General features: G+C 47.7%; 1 protein-coding gene and 2 long non-coding RNA genes across 4 annotated transcripts in view; 2 read left to right on the top strand and 1 right to left on the bottom strand.

The window, feature by feature from the left end:
* The window catches only part of secisbp2l (SECIS binding protein 2-like), a 44,426-nt gene that overhangs the window by 12,035 nt on the left and 18,273 nt on the right, over window positions 1-14,118 (top strand). Inside the window, exons 3-6 of the mRNA XM_052516797.1 lie at window positions 6,784-6,964; window positions 7,339-7,494; window positions 7,678-7,816; window positions 13,786-14,006. Of these exons, the coding sequence (XP_052372757.1) occupies window positions 6,784-6,964; window positions 7,339-7,494; window positions 7,678-7,816; window positions 13,786-14,006 (697 nt within the window). The remainder of the gene's footprint in view (window positions 1-6,783; window positions 6,965-7,338; window positions 7,495-7,677; window positions 7,817-13,785; window positions 14,007-14,118) is intronic.
* LOC127929137 (uncharacterized) lies at window positions 751-2,391 on the bottom strand. The gene is made up of 3 exons (XR_008133342.1): window positions 2,281-2,391; window positions 1,883-1,960; window positions 751-1,188 (listed from the first exon to the last, which is right to left on the bottom strand). It is a non-coding gene; the product is annotated as an uncharacterized LOC127929137 (long non-coding RNA).
* LOC127929135 (uncharacterized) lies at window positions 1,127-2,529 on the top strand. 2 transcript variants are annotated; one of them, XR_008133340.1, is made up of 3 exons: window positions 1,127-1,222; window positions 1,913-2,076; window positions 2,389-2,529. It is a non-coding gene; the product is annotated as an uncharacterized LOC127929135 (long non-coding RNA). The 2 variants fall into 2 exon arrangements; XR_008133339.1 differs by lacking the exon at window positions 1,127-1,222 and adding an exon at window positions 1,392-1,675.

The following is a 14,118-nucleotide window of genomic DNA, read 5'->3' as shown; positions in this document are numbered from 1 at the left end:
ATCACACTTTGGAAGTATGCTTGGGGTCATTGTCCATTTGGAAGACTCATTTGTGACCAAGCTTTAACTTCCTGACTGATGTCTTGATGTTGCTTCAATATATCCACATAATTTTCCTCCTCATAATGCCATCTATTTTGTGAAGTGCACCAGTCCCTCCTGCAGCAAAGCACCCTGACAACATGATGCTGCCACCCCCGTGCTTCACGGTTGGGATGGTGTTCTTCGCCTTGCAAGCCTCCTCCTTTTTCCTCCAAACATAGTGATGGTCATTATGGCCAAACAGTTATATTTTTGTTTCATCAGACTAGAGGACATTTCTCCAAAAAGTACGATCTTTGTCCCCATGTGCAGTTGCCTACCGTAGTCTGGCTTTTATATGGCGGTTTTGGATTAGATGAACCAGACTTGGAGGGCTACACTTTATTTTCTGACGTCTTGGCTGATTTCTTTTGATTTTCCCATGATGTCAAGCAAAGAGGACCTGAGTTTGAAGGTAGATCTTGAAATACATCCACAGGTACACCTCCAATTGACTAAAATTAGGTCAATTAGCCTATCAGAAGCTTCGAAAGCCATGACATTTTCTGGAATTCTCCAAGCTGTTTAAAGGCACAGTCAACTTAGTGTATGTAAACTTCTGACCCACTGGAATTGTGATACAGTGAATTATAAGTGAAATAATCTGTCTAAACAATTGTTAGAAAGATTACTTGTGTCATGCACAAAGTAGATGTCCTTGACCAACTTGCCAAAACTATATTTTGTTAACAAGATATTTGTGGAGTGGTTGAAAAATGAGTTTTAATGACTCCAACCCACGTGTATGAAAACTTCCGACTTCAACTGTAGGTTTGATATTTCTTTGTGGAATTAGCAGCTTTGAAACAAAATACTTTAAATACTTTAAAAACAGATACTGCAACATTTTCTGAACACTACCTCACATGTGCTCATACTTGACTTTGGACTTTTTATTCAGGAATGTAATGCTCCCACTGTAGAGTCCTGCACATTGACCACCCGCCAATGGGGTTGGTGAAATATACATTTTACCCGCAGGTGTTGGGTGTTAACTTTATGCCCTGGATGTGATTGAGAGCTGTCGACCTGTGTGTCCTGTGTGTTTCTCTTTGTCAGGTGTCGAGTGTTAACTTTATGCCCTGGATGTGATTGAGAGCTGTCGACCTGTGTGTGTGTCCTGTGTGTTTCTCTTTGTCAGGTGTCGAGTGTTAACTCTTATGCCCTGGATGTGATTGAGGTGTCGAGTGTTAACTTTATGCCCTGGATGTGATTGAGGGCTGTCGACCTGTGTGACTTGTCCTGTGTGTTTCTCTTTGTCCTGTGTGTTTCTCTTTGTCAGGTGTCGAGTGTTAACTTTATGCCCTGGATGTGATTGAGGGCTGTCGACCTGTGTGTCCTGTGTGTTTCTCTTTGTCAGGTGTCGAGTGTTAACTTTATGCCCTGGATGTGATTGAGGGCTGTCGACCTGTGTGTCCTGTGTGTTTCTCTTTGTCAGGTGTCGAGTGTTAACTTTATGCCCTGGATGTGATTGAGAGCTGTCGACCTGTGTGTCCTGTGTGTTTCTCTTTGTCAGGTGTCGAGTGTTAACTTTATGCCCTGGATGTGATTGAGAGCTGTCGACCTGTGTGTCCTGTGTGTTTCTCTTTGTCAGGTGTGATTGAGTGTTAACTTTATGCCCTGGATGTGATTGAGAGCTGTCGACCTGTGTGTCCTGTGTGTTTCTCTTTGTCAGGTGTCGAGTGTTAACTTTATGCCCTGGATGTGATTGAGAGCTGTCGACCTGTGTGTCCTGTGTGTTTCTCTTTGTCAGGTGTCGAGTGTTAACTTTATGCCCTGGATGTGATTGAGGGCTGTCGACCTGTGTGTCCTGTGTGTTTCTCTTTGTCAGGTGTCGAGTGTTAACTTTATGCCCTGGATGTGATTGAGAGCTGTCGACCTGTGTGTGTGTCCTGTGTGTTTCTCTTTGTCAGGTGTCGAGTGTTAACTTTATGCCCTGGATGTGATTGAGAGCTGTCGACCTGTGTGTGTGTCCTGTGTGTTTCTCTTTGTCAGGTGTCGAGTGTTAACTTTATGCCCTGGATGTGATTGAGGGCTGTCGACCTGTGTGTCCTGTGTGTTTCTCTTTGTCAGGTGTCGAGTGTTAACTTTATGCCCTGGATGTGATTGAGGGCTGTCGACCTGTGTGTCCTGTGTGTTTCTCTTTGTCAGGTGTCGAGTGTTAACTTTATGCCCTGGATGTGATTGAGGGCTGTCGACCTGTGTGTCCTGTGTGTTTCTCTTTGTCAGGTGTCGAGTGTTAACTTTATGCCCTGGATGTGATTGAGAGCTGTCGACCTGTGTGTCCTGTGTGTTTCTCTTTGTCAGGTGTCGAGTGTTAACTTTATGCCCTGGATGTGATTGAGAGCTGTCGACCTGTGTGTGTGTCCTGTGTGTTTCTCTTTGTCAGGTGTCGAGTGTTAACTTTATGCCCTGGATGTGATTGAGAGCTGTCGACCTGTGTGTGTGTCCTGTGTGTTTCTCTTTGTCAGGTGTCGAGTGTTAACTTTATGCCCTGGATGTGATTGAGAGCTGTCGACCTGTGTGTGTGTCCTGTGTGTTTCTCTTTGTCAGGTGTCGAGTGTTAACTTTATGCCCTGGATGTGATTGAGAGCTGTCGACCTGTGTGTGTGTCCTGTGTGTTTCTCTTTGTCAGGTGTCGAGTGTTAACTTTATGCCCTGGATGTGATTGAGGGCTGTCGACCTGTGTGTGTGTCCTGTGTGTTTCTCTTTGTCAGGGGTGATCTGCCTCATGCTGCACGTTCGTTTCCTTCCTGTCTGTTTTGAATAGCAGGAAGTGGTCTCTCAAGACCACCGGCTGTGAAAATGTCAGCTGGATCCTTGTCAGTCACACACACACACACACACACACACACACACACACACACACACACACACACACACACACAGTCAGCTCTAAACTGATATCAGCAGTGTAACAAGCTTTGTCTTAGTTTGACACAGTTTTCTCTGGCTTCCTACGGGTATATTAGTCCTAATACAGTGCCTTGCGAAAGTATTCGGCCCCCTTGAACTTTGCGACCTTTTGCCACATTTCAGGCTTCAAACATAAAGATATAAAACTGTATTTTGTTTGAAGAATCAACAACAAGTGGGACACAATCATGAAGTGGAATGACATTTATTGGATATTTCAAACTTTAACAAATCAAAAACAGAAATTGGGCGTGCAAAATTATTCAGCCCCCTTAAGTTAACTTTGTAGCGCCACCTTTTGCTGCATGTCTATCAGTTTTGCACATCGAGAGACTGAAAATTTTTCCCATTCCTCCTTGCAAAACAGCTCGAGCTCTGAGGTTGGATGGAGAGCATTTGTGAACAGCAGTTTTCAGTTCTTTCCATAGATTCTCGATTGGATTCAGGTCTGGACTTTGACTTGGCCATTCTAACACCTGGATGTTTATTTTTGAACCATTCCATTGTAGATTTTGCTTTATGTTTTGGATCATTGTCTTGTTGGAAGACAAATCTCCATCCCAGTCTCAGGTCTTTTGCAGACTCCATCAGGTTTTCTTCCAGAATGGTCCTGTATTTGGCTCTATCCATCTTTCCATCAATTTTAACCATCTTCCCTGTCCTGCTGAAGAAAAGCAGGCCCAAACCATGATGCTGCCACCACCATGTTCGACAGTGGGGATGGTGTGTTCAGGGTGATGAGCTGTGTTGCTTTTACGCCAAACATAACGTTTTGCATTGTTGCCAAAAAGTTCAATTTTGGTTTCATCTGACCAGAGCACCTTTTTCCACATGTTTGGTGTGTCTCCCAGGTGGCTTGTGGCAAACTTTAAACAACACTTTTTATGGATATCTTTAAGAAATGGCTTTCTTCTTGCCACTCTTCCATAAAGGCCAGATTTGTGCAATATACGACTGATTGTTGTCCTATGGACAGAGTCTCCCACCTCAGCTGTAGATCTCTGCAGTTCATCCAGAGTGATCAAGGGCCTCTTGGCTGCATCTCTGATCAGTCTTCTCCTTGTATGAGCTGAAAGTTTAGAGGGACGGCCAGGTCTTGGTAGATTTGCAGTGGTCTGATACTCCTTCCATTTCAATATTATCGCTTGCACAGTGCTCCTTGGGATGTTTAAAGCTTGGGAAATCTTTTTTTATCCAAATCCGGCTTTAAACTTCTTCACAACAGTATCTCGGACCTGCCTGGTGTGTTCCTTGTTCTTCATGATGCTCTCTGCGCTTTTAACGGACCTCTGAGACTATCACAGTGCAGGTGCATTTATACGGAGACTTGATTACACACAGGTGGATTGTATTTATCATCATTAGTCATTTAGGTCAACATTGGATCATTGAGAGATCCTCACTGAACTTCTGGAGAGAGTTTGCTGCTGTCACGATCGTCCTCTTCATCTGAAGAGGAGAGGCGAGAAGGATCGGAGGACCAATATGCAGCATGATATGTGTTCATGTTGAATGTTTTAATTAAAGAAAGAACTGAACACTGAAACACTATACAAAAACAGTAAACAAAATAACAACCGTGACGCTAATGTGAGCTGCACTGAAACAAGCAATCAACATAGACAATCACCCACAAACAAACAGTGCAACCCAGGCTACCTAAGTATGATTCTCAATCAGAGACAACTAATGACACCTGCCTCTGAGAACCATACTAGGCCGAAACACAGAAATACCCCAAAACATAGAAAAACAAAGAGACTGCCCACCCAACTCACACCCTGACCATACTAAATAAATACAAAACAAAGGAAATAAAGGTCAGAACGTGACAGTACCCCCAAAGGTGTGGACTCCGGCCGCAAAACCTTAGGGGAGGGTCTGGGTGGGCGTCTGTCTGCGGTGGCGGCTCTGGTGCGGGACACGGACCCCACTTCACCATTGTCTTAGTCCACCTCATTGTCCGCCTCCATGGCTTTCTCACCATGGCCACCCTTATCAATGACCCCACTGGACAGAGGGGCAGAAGCTCTGGACAGAGGGGCAGAAGCTCTGGACAGAGGGGCAGAAGCTCTGGACAGAGGGGCAGAAGCTCTGGACAGAGGGGCTCTGGCGCAGGACAGGCGGGAGACTCCGGCAGCAGCGCCGCACAGGCGGGACCACCTGCAGGGAGGAGACAGAGAGACAGCCTGGTGCGTGGGGCTGCCACAGGAACCACCAGGCTGGGGAGACCTTCAGGAGCCTTGGTTTTAGGAGGAGCCTGAAGGACCGGGCTTTGGGGGAGCACTGGAGCTCTGGTGTGCAACCTTGACACCACTTCTCCAGGCTGGACAACTACTCTAGCCCGGACCCTCCAGAGCGCAGGTACAGGTTGAACCGGGCTGTGGGTAAGCACGGGAGATCTAGTGCTTACTACGTGCACCTCTCCCTTAGGCTCCACTCCCACATTTGCCCGGCACGAGCGGAGCGCAGGCAGAGGACGCACTGCACCCTCCCAGCGCCCCGGAGACACAGCACGCAGAGCCGGCACAGGATAACCTGGACCAAGACTGCGTACCGGCGACCAGACCCGCTGAGCAGGCACCATACGCCCTGGCTCAATGCCCACACTCGCATGGCACTTTCGGGGGGCTGCCCTATAGCGCACCGGGCTATGGACACGCACTGGCGACACCGTGCACTTAACCGCATAACACGGTGCCTGACCAGTAATGCGCTGCTTATAATAAGCATGAGGCGTGAGCTCAGGTCTGCTACCTGGCTTAGTACCCCACCTCGTCTGCCCCCCTTTTTTGGGGCTGCCTCTCGTACCTGTCGCACTGCCGTGCTGCCTCCTTATTGCCGGCTCCTCTCTCCGGCTGCCTCTGCTCTCCTAGCTGCCTCCACCTGTTCCCATGGAAGGCGATCCTTTCCCGCCAGGATCTCCTCCCAGGTGTAGCAACCCTTGCCGTCCAATACATCCTCCCATGTCCATTCCTCCTGTGATGCTGGCCGCTGTTGTTGCTGCTGCTGCCGTCGCTGCTGTTTACCACGCCGCTTGGTCCGAGTTGGGTGGGTGATTCTGTCACGGTTTTCATATGGTGAAGGAGAGTCGGACCAAACTGCAGGGTGTCGATTGCGATCCATGTTTATTTAAACAAACGTAAACACGACAAAACACGAAAACAATAAACGAAACGAAAACCGAAAACAGCCTATACTTGTGTCAACTAACATCGAACAAGGACATCAAGACACTCAGGACAATCACCCACAATACAACCAAAGAATATGGCTGCCTAAATATGGTTCCCAATCAGAGACAACGATAAACACCTGCCTCTGATTGAGAACCACTTCAGACAGCCATAGACTAACCTAGAACACCCCACTAAGCTACAATCCCACTATCTACACACCACATACAAAAACCCATGTCACACCCTGGCCTGACCAACTACATGAAGAAGATACAAAATACTACGACCAGGGTGTGACAGCTGCACTGAAAGTAAAGGGGCTGAATAATTTTGCATGCCCAATTTTTCAGTTTTTGATTTGTTAAAAAAGTTTGAAATATCCAATAAATGTCGTTCCACTTCATAATTGTGTCCCACTTGTTGTTGATTCTTCACAAAAAAATACAGTTTTATATCTTTATGTTTGAAGCCTGAAATGTGGCAAAAGGTCGCAAAATTCAAGGGGGCCGAATACTTTCGCAAGGCACTGTATGTTGTATATTCATACAATCATAACTACACCAGTCATCACTACACCAATCATTTGTTCTCTCCCTCCCCTCTACAGACAACAGCACCCCATGTATAGTGGAGGAGGGGACCTGCGCTGGCAGCAGCCCAACCCCAGCCCAGGTGGTCCGTACCTAGCTTACCCCATCCTGTCCTCCCCCCAGCCTCCAGTCTCCAATGACTACACCTACTACCAGATCATGTCTGCACCCTGCCCCCCCATGATGGGCTTTTACCAGGTAGGTAGCTGAAATGTTAGGGGGTTAGAGGCAGACCAGAAGTCAGAAGGTTGCTAGTTCAAATCCTGGGCGAGGAGATGGAACAGGGAAGTGAATTAGCAACCCGGAGGGCTGCTGGTGTCAGATCTCAGGTACTATTCACCTTCAATGTGCCCTTTCGCTTGGTAGGTAGTGGAGTGTGTTGTTTTTGGGAGAAGAGGTTTACAAGACTAGTAGCCTGAAGAAATGGTTAGGAGAACAGGAGAAGTGGAGGATAAATGTTCATTGTCACAGGTACTATTCATTGCCAATGCGCCCTTTAGCATGGTAGGTAGTGGAGTATGTGTGAATGTTTGGCACAGATGGAAAATACAGTTGTTCTGTTCCTCTACCAGCCCTTCCCAGGAACGTACGCCGGGCCCCTGCAGCCTGGCGTGGTAAACCCTATATCAGCTGACGTCAGCGAGAGACCGGCCCCTCTCGGACAGGCGTTTGGACTAGCTAATCAGAGAGGTGTGAGGGGCATGGTCAGACCTGCCGTTCTACCCAAGGTAAGAGGTTAGAGGTCAAACATGTTATTCTGCTGGTCTACCCTAATGCAAGGTGCTCAGGTCCATACTTCATTTTTACATTACTGATCAATTAATACCATCAATGAATTCATTAATTGGGTCGTATAACATCAACATACAAAATAATGTTTAATGTTATTATAGTCTATGTTCTATCAGCAGCAGCAGGTGGGGTTGTGTCAGTCCCTGAGGGCCAGAAGGCCCCCCATGAGGACTGTAGCTGTCCAGAAGGAGGTGTGTTCCTCGGGGCCAGATGGACGAACCAAGACAGTCCTACTCGTGGACGCTGCCCAACAGACTGGTACGTTTATAACCAGTAACATACTAGTACATTGTAGTACTAGTTGAGCCCAGGGTTTGACTCAGGTTTGCATTGCCAAACCCCTGTATACTGGTCTAAAGTATGTCCACAGATGAATGACGGGCCTAACTCTTCTCTGACTTCTGTACAGGGTTGTGTACTGACTGTATGTGCCTGACTGTGGTCTAAGCCTTCATTACAGTATAAAGGCTTTACATAATGAAACTACACAGTCAACCACAGAGCATCTAGATCCTACTGAGCTTAGAGAACAGGTTTACAATGATGACGCTTCATCATACTGAGACACTATGGCTACGTTTACACAGGCAGCCAAGTCTATTTATTTTCTTTTGACCAATCAGATCAGCTCTGAAAAAGATCTGATGTGAAAAAATCTGATTTGTCAAAAGACAAATTAGTGGAAAAAACATCACAACTGGGTTGCCTGTGTAATCGGAGCCTATGATACCCATCCTGCTTGGAAGACCGTAGGAATGTAGAGTTTCAGGTTGGAGAGGTCTACTCTGCACGTGTGCAGTACGTGTTGTCCTCTGTGATACCTCTGACTGGGGGAATAATGCTACTTTTAATTGTTTTTAACCTTTATTGAACCAGGAAGTGCTCATTGAGATTAAAATCTATTTTTCAAGAGCGCCCTGGCCAAGATAGGCAGCACCGAGTCATTACAAAAAAATTACAGAGACAACATGAAAAACTACAAGTAATCTAGTAAAAACCATTGAATTCACAAGAGTATAAAACACCAAATTAAAAACATTGACAGGTCAGTGAATCAGCCTCAAAATCCTTCATCGGTGATTTAAAAACACCAATCGGGACATTTGGAACAGTTAGCAGGATAAAGTCCAGAGAACAAAGAGAGTACCCACCACATTTCTGAACAATAAAAATGCACAAATAAAAAGGTAGTAAACCCAAAAATGGCTTTGTAAATAAAAGTATACCAGTGACTGAGCCTACGAGTGACTAGAGAAGGCCAGCCAACCCTGGTATACAAAGTGCAGTGGTGCGTAAGGGTTTTAAAATAAATCACAAAGTGCCATGGTAAAGGGTGTCAATTGATCTCAAACACTGAGTGCAAGGATTCATATATAAAATATCCCTATAGTCTAGTAAAGGCATAAATGTAGCTGACACTAGCCTCCTTCTGGCTTCAAAAGAAAAACAGGCCTTATTCCTAAAATAAAATCCCAATTTCAGCTTCAATTTTTTGTAAGTTGTTGAATATGCAATTTTAAAGAGAGGCCGTCATCAATTAAAATTCCAAGATATTTATATGAGGTTACAACCTCAATCTCCTTGCCCTGACAGGTAGTAATAGGTGAAAGGTTCAGAGGTCTATTTCTTGCATTAGAAAACGCCATTAGTTTAGTTTTGTCAGTATTGAGGATAAGCTTCAATTGACACAAGGTATGTTGAACAGTATAAAAAGCAGTTTGCATGTTCTGGAAAGCTTTTGTAAGAGACGAGGCACAACAGCAAATAACGGTATCATCAGCATAAAAATTAGGTTGTGCATTTTGTACATTTTTGTCTAAGTCATTTATATAAATAGTGAATAAGAGAGGACCAAGTACAGAGCCTTGGGGCACACCATTCAAGACAGACAATTTAACAGACATAAGCCCATCAAATTGAGTGCACTGTGTTCTATCAGACAGATAGTTAGCAAACCATGCAACTGCATGCTCCGAAAGACCTACACTCAACAATCTCTGCCTAGGTATAGCATGATCAACTATATCAAAAGCCTTAGAGGGATCAATAAAAAGTGAGACACAGTGCTGTTTTTTTGTCAATGGCTTCAGTGATATCATTTAAAACCTTCATGGCTGCTGTAATTGTGCTATGCTTCTTCCTGAAGCCCGATTGGTACATTGATAAAATAGAGTTTTTATTTACTATTTTAGCTGTTCACTTACAAGGGTTTCAAGTATTTTCACCAGGGGTGACAGCTTTGAGATTGGCCTATAATTATTTAAAAAGAGTTGGATCTCCCCCTTTTAAAAGTGGTAGGACAAATGCTACTCAATGTGACTAATAGTTAGATCCATAATGAGATGGACATCACATTGGTTGTTAACCAGTAAAGGTGCAATAAGCATCTAAATGCTACTTCTCTGCTTGCCACTGCTTCTGCCTGCTCTTTGGGGTCAAGGCCTGGTTACTGTAGAGCTCTTTGGGGTCAAGGCCTGGTTACTGTAGAGCTCTTTGGGGTCAAGGCCTGGTTACTGTAGAGCTCTTTGGGGTCAAGGCCTGGTTACTGTAGAGCTCTTTGGGGTCAAGGCCTGGTTACTGTAGAGCTCTTTGGGGTCAAGGCCTGGTTACTGTAGAGCTCTTTGGGGTCAAGGACTGGTTACTGTAGAGCTCTTTGGGGTCAAGGCCTGGTTACTGTAGAGCTCTTTGGGGTCAAGGCCTGGTTACTGTAGAGCTCTTTGGGGTCAAGGCCTGGTTACTGTAGAGCTATTTGGGGTCAAGGCCGGGTTACTGTAGAGCTCTTTGGGGTCAAGGCCGGGTTACTGTAGAGCTCTTTGGGGTCAAGGCCGGGTTACTGTAGAGCTCTTTGGGGTCAAGGCCGGGCTTCTGTCTGCTCTTTGGGGTCAAGGCCTGGTTACTGTAGAGCTCTTTGGGGTCAAGGCCTGGTTACTGTAGAGCTCTTTGGGGTCAAGGCCTGGTTACTGTAGAGCTCTTTGGGGTCAAGGCCTGGTTACTGTAGAGCTCTTTGGGGTCAAGGCCTGGTTACTGTAGAGCTCTTTGGGGTCAAGGCCGGGTTACTGTAGAGCTCTTTGGGGTCAAGGCCGGGTTACTGTAGAGCTCTTTGGGGTCAAGGCCGGGTTACTGTAGAGCTCTTTGGGGTCAAGGCCTGGTTACTGTAGAGCTCTTTGGGGTCAAGGACTGGTTACTGTAGATCTCTTTGGGGTCAAGGACTGGTTACTGTAGAGCTCTTTGGGGTCAAGGCCTGGTTACTGTAGAGCTCTTTGGGGTCAAGGCCTGGTTACTGTAGAGCTCTTTGGGGTCAAGGCCTGGTTACTGTAGAGCTCTTTGGGGTCAAGGCCTGGTTACTGTAGAGCTCTTTGGGGTCAAGGCCTGGTTACTGTAGAGCTCTTTGGGGTCAAGGCCTGGTTACTGTAGAGCTCTTTGGGGTCAAGGACTGGTTACTGTAGAGCTCTTTGGGGTCAAGGACTGGTTACTGTAGAGCTCTTTGGGGTCAAGGACTGGTTACTGTAGAGCTCTTTGGGGTCAAGGCCGGGTTACTGTAGAGCTCTTTGGGGTCAAGGCCGGGTTACTGTAGAGCTCTTTGGGGTCAAGGCCGGGTTACTGTAGAGCTCTTTGGGGTCAAGGCCTGGTTACTGTAGAGCTCTTTGGGGTCAAGGCCGGGTTACTGTAGAGCTCTTTGGGGTCAAGGCCGGGTTACTGTAGAGCTCTTTGGGGTCAAGGCCGGGTTACTGTAGAGCTCTTTGGGGTCAAGGCCGGGCTTCTGTCTGCTCTTTGGGGTCAAGGCCTGGTTACTGTAGAGCTCTTTGGGGTCAAGGCCTGGTTACTGTAGAGCTCTTTGGGGTCAAGGCCGGGTTACTGTAGAGCTCTTTGGGGTCAAGGCCGGGTTACTGTAGAGCTCTTTGGGGTCAAGGCCGGGTTACTGTAGAGCTCTTTGGGGTCAAGGCCTGGTTACTGTAGAGCTCTTTGGGGTCAAGGCCGGGTTACTGTAGAGCTCTTTGGGGTCAAGGCCTGGTTACTGTAGAGCTCTTTGGGGTCAAGGCCGGGTTACTGTAGAGCTCTTTGGGGTCAAGGCCTGGTTACTGTAGAGCTCTTTGGGGTCAAGGCCTGGTTACTGTAGAGCTTTTTGGGGTCAATGCCTGGTTACTGTAGAGCTCTTTGGGGTCAAGGCCTGGTTACTGTAGAGCTCTTTGGGGTCAAGGCCTGGTTACTGTAGAGCTCTTTGGGGTCAAGGCCTGGTTACTGTAGAGCTCTTTGGGGTCAAGGCCTGGTTACTGTAGAGCTATTTGGGGTCAAGGCCTGGTTACTGTAGAGCTATTTGGGGTCAATGCTTGTTTACTGTAGAGCTCTTTGGGGTCAAGGCCTGGTTACTGTAGAGTTCTTAGGGGTCAATCGCGGGTTACTGTAGAGCTCTTTGGGGTCAAGGCCTGGTTACTGTAGAGCTCTTTGGGGTCAAGGCCGGGTTACTGTAGAGCTCTTTGGGGTCAAGGCCTGGTTACTGTAGAGCTCTTTGGGGTCAAGGACTGGTTACTGTAGAGCTCTTTGGGGTCAAGGACTGGTTACTGTAGAGCTCTTTGGGGTCAAGGACTGGTTACTGTAGAGCTCTTTGGGGTCAAGGACTGGTTACTGTAGAGCTCTTTGGGGTCAAGGCCGGGTTACTGTAGAGCTCTTTGGGGTCAAGGCCGGGTTACTGTAGAGCTCTTTGGGGTCAAGGCCTGGTTACTGTAGAGCTCTTTGGGGTCAAGGCCTGGTTACTGTAGAGCTCTTTGGGGTCAAGGCCGGGTTACTGTAGAGCTCTTTGGGGTCAAGGCCGGGTTACTGTAGAGCTCTTTGGGGTCAAGGCCGGGTTACTGTAGAGCTCTTTGGGGTCAAGGCCGGGCTTCTGTCTGCTCTTTGGGGTCAAGGCCTGGTTACTGTAGAGCTCTTTGGGGTCAAGGCCTGGTTACTGTAGAGCTCTTTGGGGTCAAGGCCGGGTTACTGTAGAGCTCTTTGGGGTCAAGGCCGGGTTACTGTAGAGCTCTTTGGGGTCAAGGCCGGGTTACTGTAGAGCTCTTTGGGGTCAAGGCCGGGTTACTGTAGAGCTCTTTGGGGTCAAGGCCGGGTTACTGTAGAGCTCTTTGGGGTCAAGGCCTGGTTACTGTAGAGCTCTTTGGGGTCAAGGCCGGGTTACTGTAGAGCTCTTTGGGGTCAAGGCCTGGTTACTGTAGAGCTCTTTGGGGTCAAGGCCTGGTTACTGTAGAGCTTTTGGGGTCAATGCCTGGTTACTGTAGAGCTCTTTGGGGTCAAGGCCTGGTTACTGTAGAGCTCTTTGGGGTCAAGGCCTGGTTACTGTAGAGCTCTTTGGGGTCAAGGCCTGGTTACTGTAGAGCTCTTTGGGGTCAAGGCCTGGTTACTGTAGAGCTATTTGGGGTCAAGGCCTGGTTACTGTAGAGCTATTTGGGGTCAATGCTTGTTTACTGTAGAGCTCTTTGGGGTCAAGGCCTGGTTACTGTAGAGCTCTTTGGGGTCAAGGCCGGGTTACTGTAGAGCTCTTTGGGGTCAAGGCCTGGTTACTGTAGAGCTCTTTGGGGTCAAGGCCGGGTTACTGTAGAGCTCTTTGGGGTCAAGGCCTGGTTACTGTAGAGCTCTTTGGGGTCAAGGCCTGGTTACTGTAGAGCTCTTTGGGGTCAAGGCCGGGTTACTGTAGAGCTCTTTGGGGTCAAGGCCGGGTTACTGTAGAGCTCTTTGGGATCAAGGCCTGGTTACTGTAGAGCTCTTTGGGGTCAAGGCCGGGTTACTGTAGAGCACTTTGGGGTCAAGGCCGGGTTACTGTAGAGCACTTTGGGGTCAAGGCCGGGTTACTGTAGAGCACTTTGGGGTCAAGGCCGGGTTACTGTAGAGCACTTTGGGGTCAAGGCCGGGTTACTGTAGAGCACTTTGGGGTCAAGGCCGGGTTACTGTAGAGCACTTTGGGGTCAAGGCCGGGTTACTGTAGAGCACTTTGGGGTCAAGGCCGGGTTACTGTAGAGCACTTTGGGGTCAAGGCCTGGTTACTGTAGAGCACTTTGGGACAACCGCTGATGTAAAAAAAAAAAGGGCTTTATTAAATACATTTGGGGCTGGTTTCCTGGACCAAGATTATGTCTGGTCCTAGACTACAAAGATATCTCCATTTAAATATATCTTTAGTCCAAGGACTAGGCTTAATGTATTGATAGATTGATCTGTGATATCTGTCTGTCTGTCTGTAGACTTCCCAGGGGACAATGCGTGTGGTCGTGGTGCGTCGGAACGGGAGCAGGCCAGCCCCCTGCTGTGGAAGAACCTTCCCCGGAGAAGGCGGGCCTCGCACCCTGCCGAGAGCTCCAGCGAGGCAGACATCGACAGCGACAGCGGATACTGCAGCCCCAAACACAACCAGCAGGCCCCGGGGGTTACGCAACACACTGCCCACGCTGCTATAGCTCCTACGGTAGGCCCTAACTCTAACCCGGTGGTAGACCCAACACTATACTGCTGTTTAGTACTGTGATGTCCAACACACTGCCCACGCTGCTATAGCTCCTACGGTAGGCCCTAACTCT

The sequence above is a fragment of the Oncorhynchus keta genome, unplaced genomic scaffold (assembly GCF_023373465.1).
Source record: "Oncorhynchus keta strain PuntledgeMale-10-30-2019 unplaced genomic scaffold, Oket_V2 Un_scaffold_5444_pilon_pilon, whole genome shotgun sequence".
Classification (NCBI taxonomy): Eukaryota; Metazoa; Chordata; class Actinopteri; order Salmoniformes; family Salmonidae; genus Oncorhynchus; species Oncorhynchus keta.
Note: the sequence above shows the minus strand (reverse complement) of the source record. Positions and strands in the feature narration are given on the sequence as shown.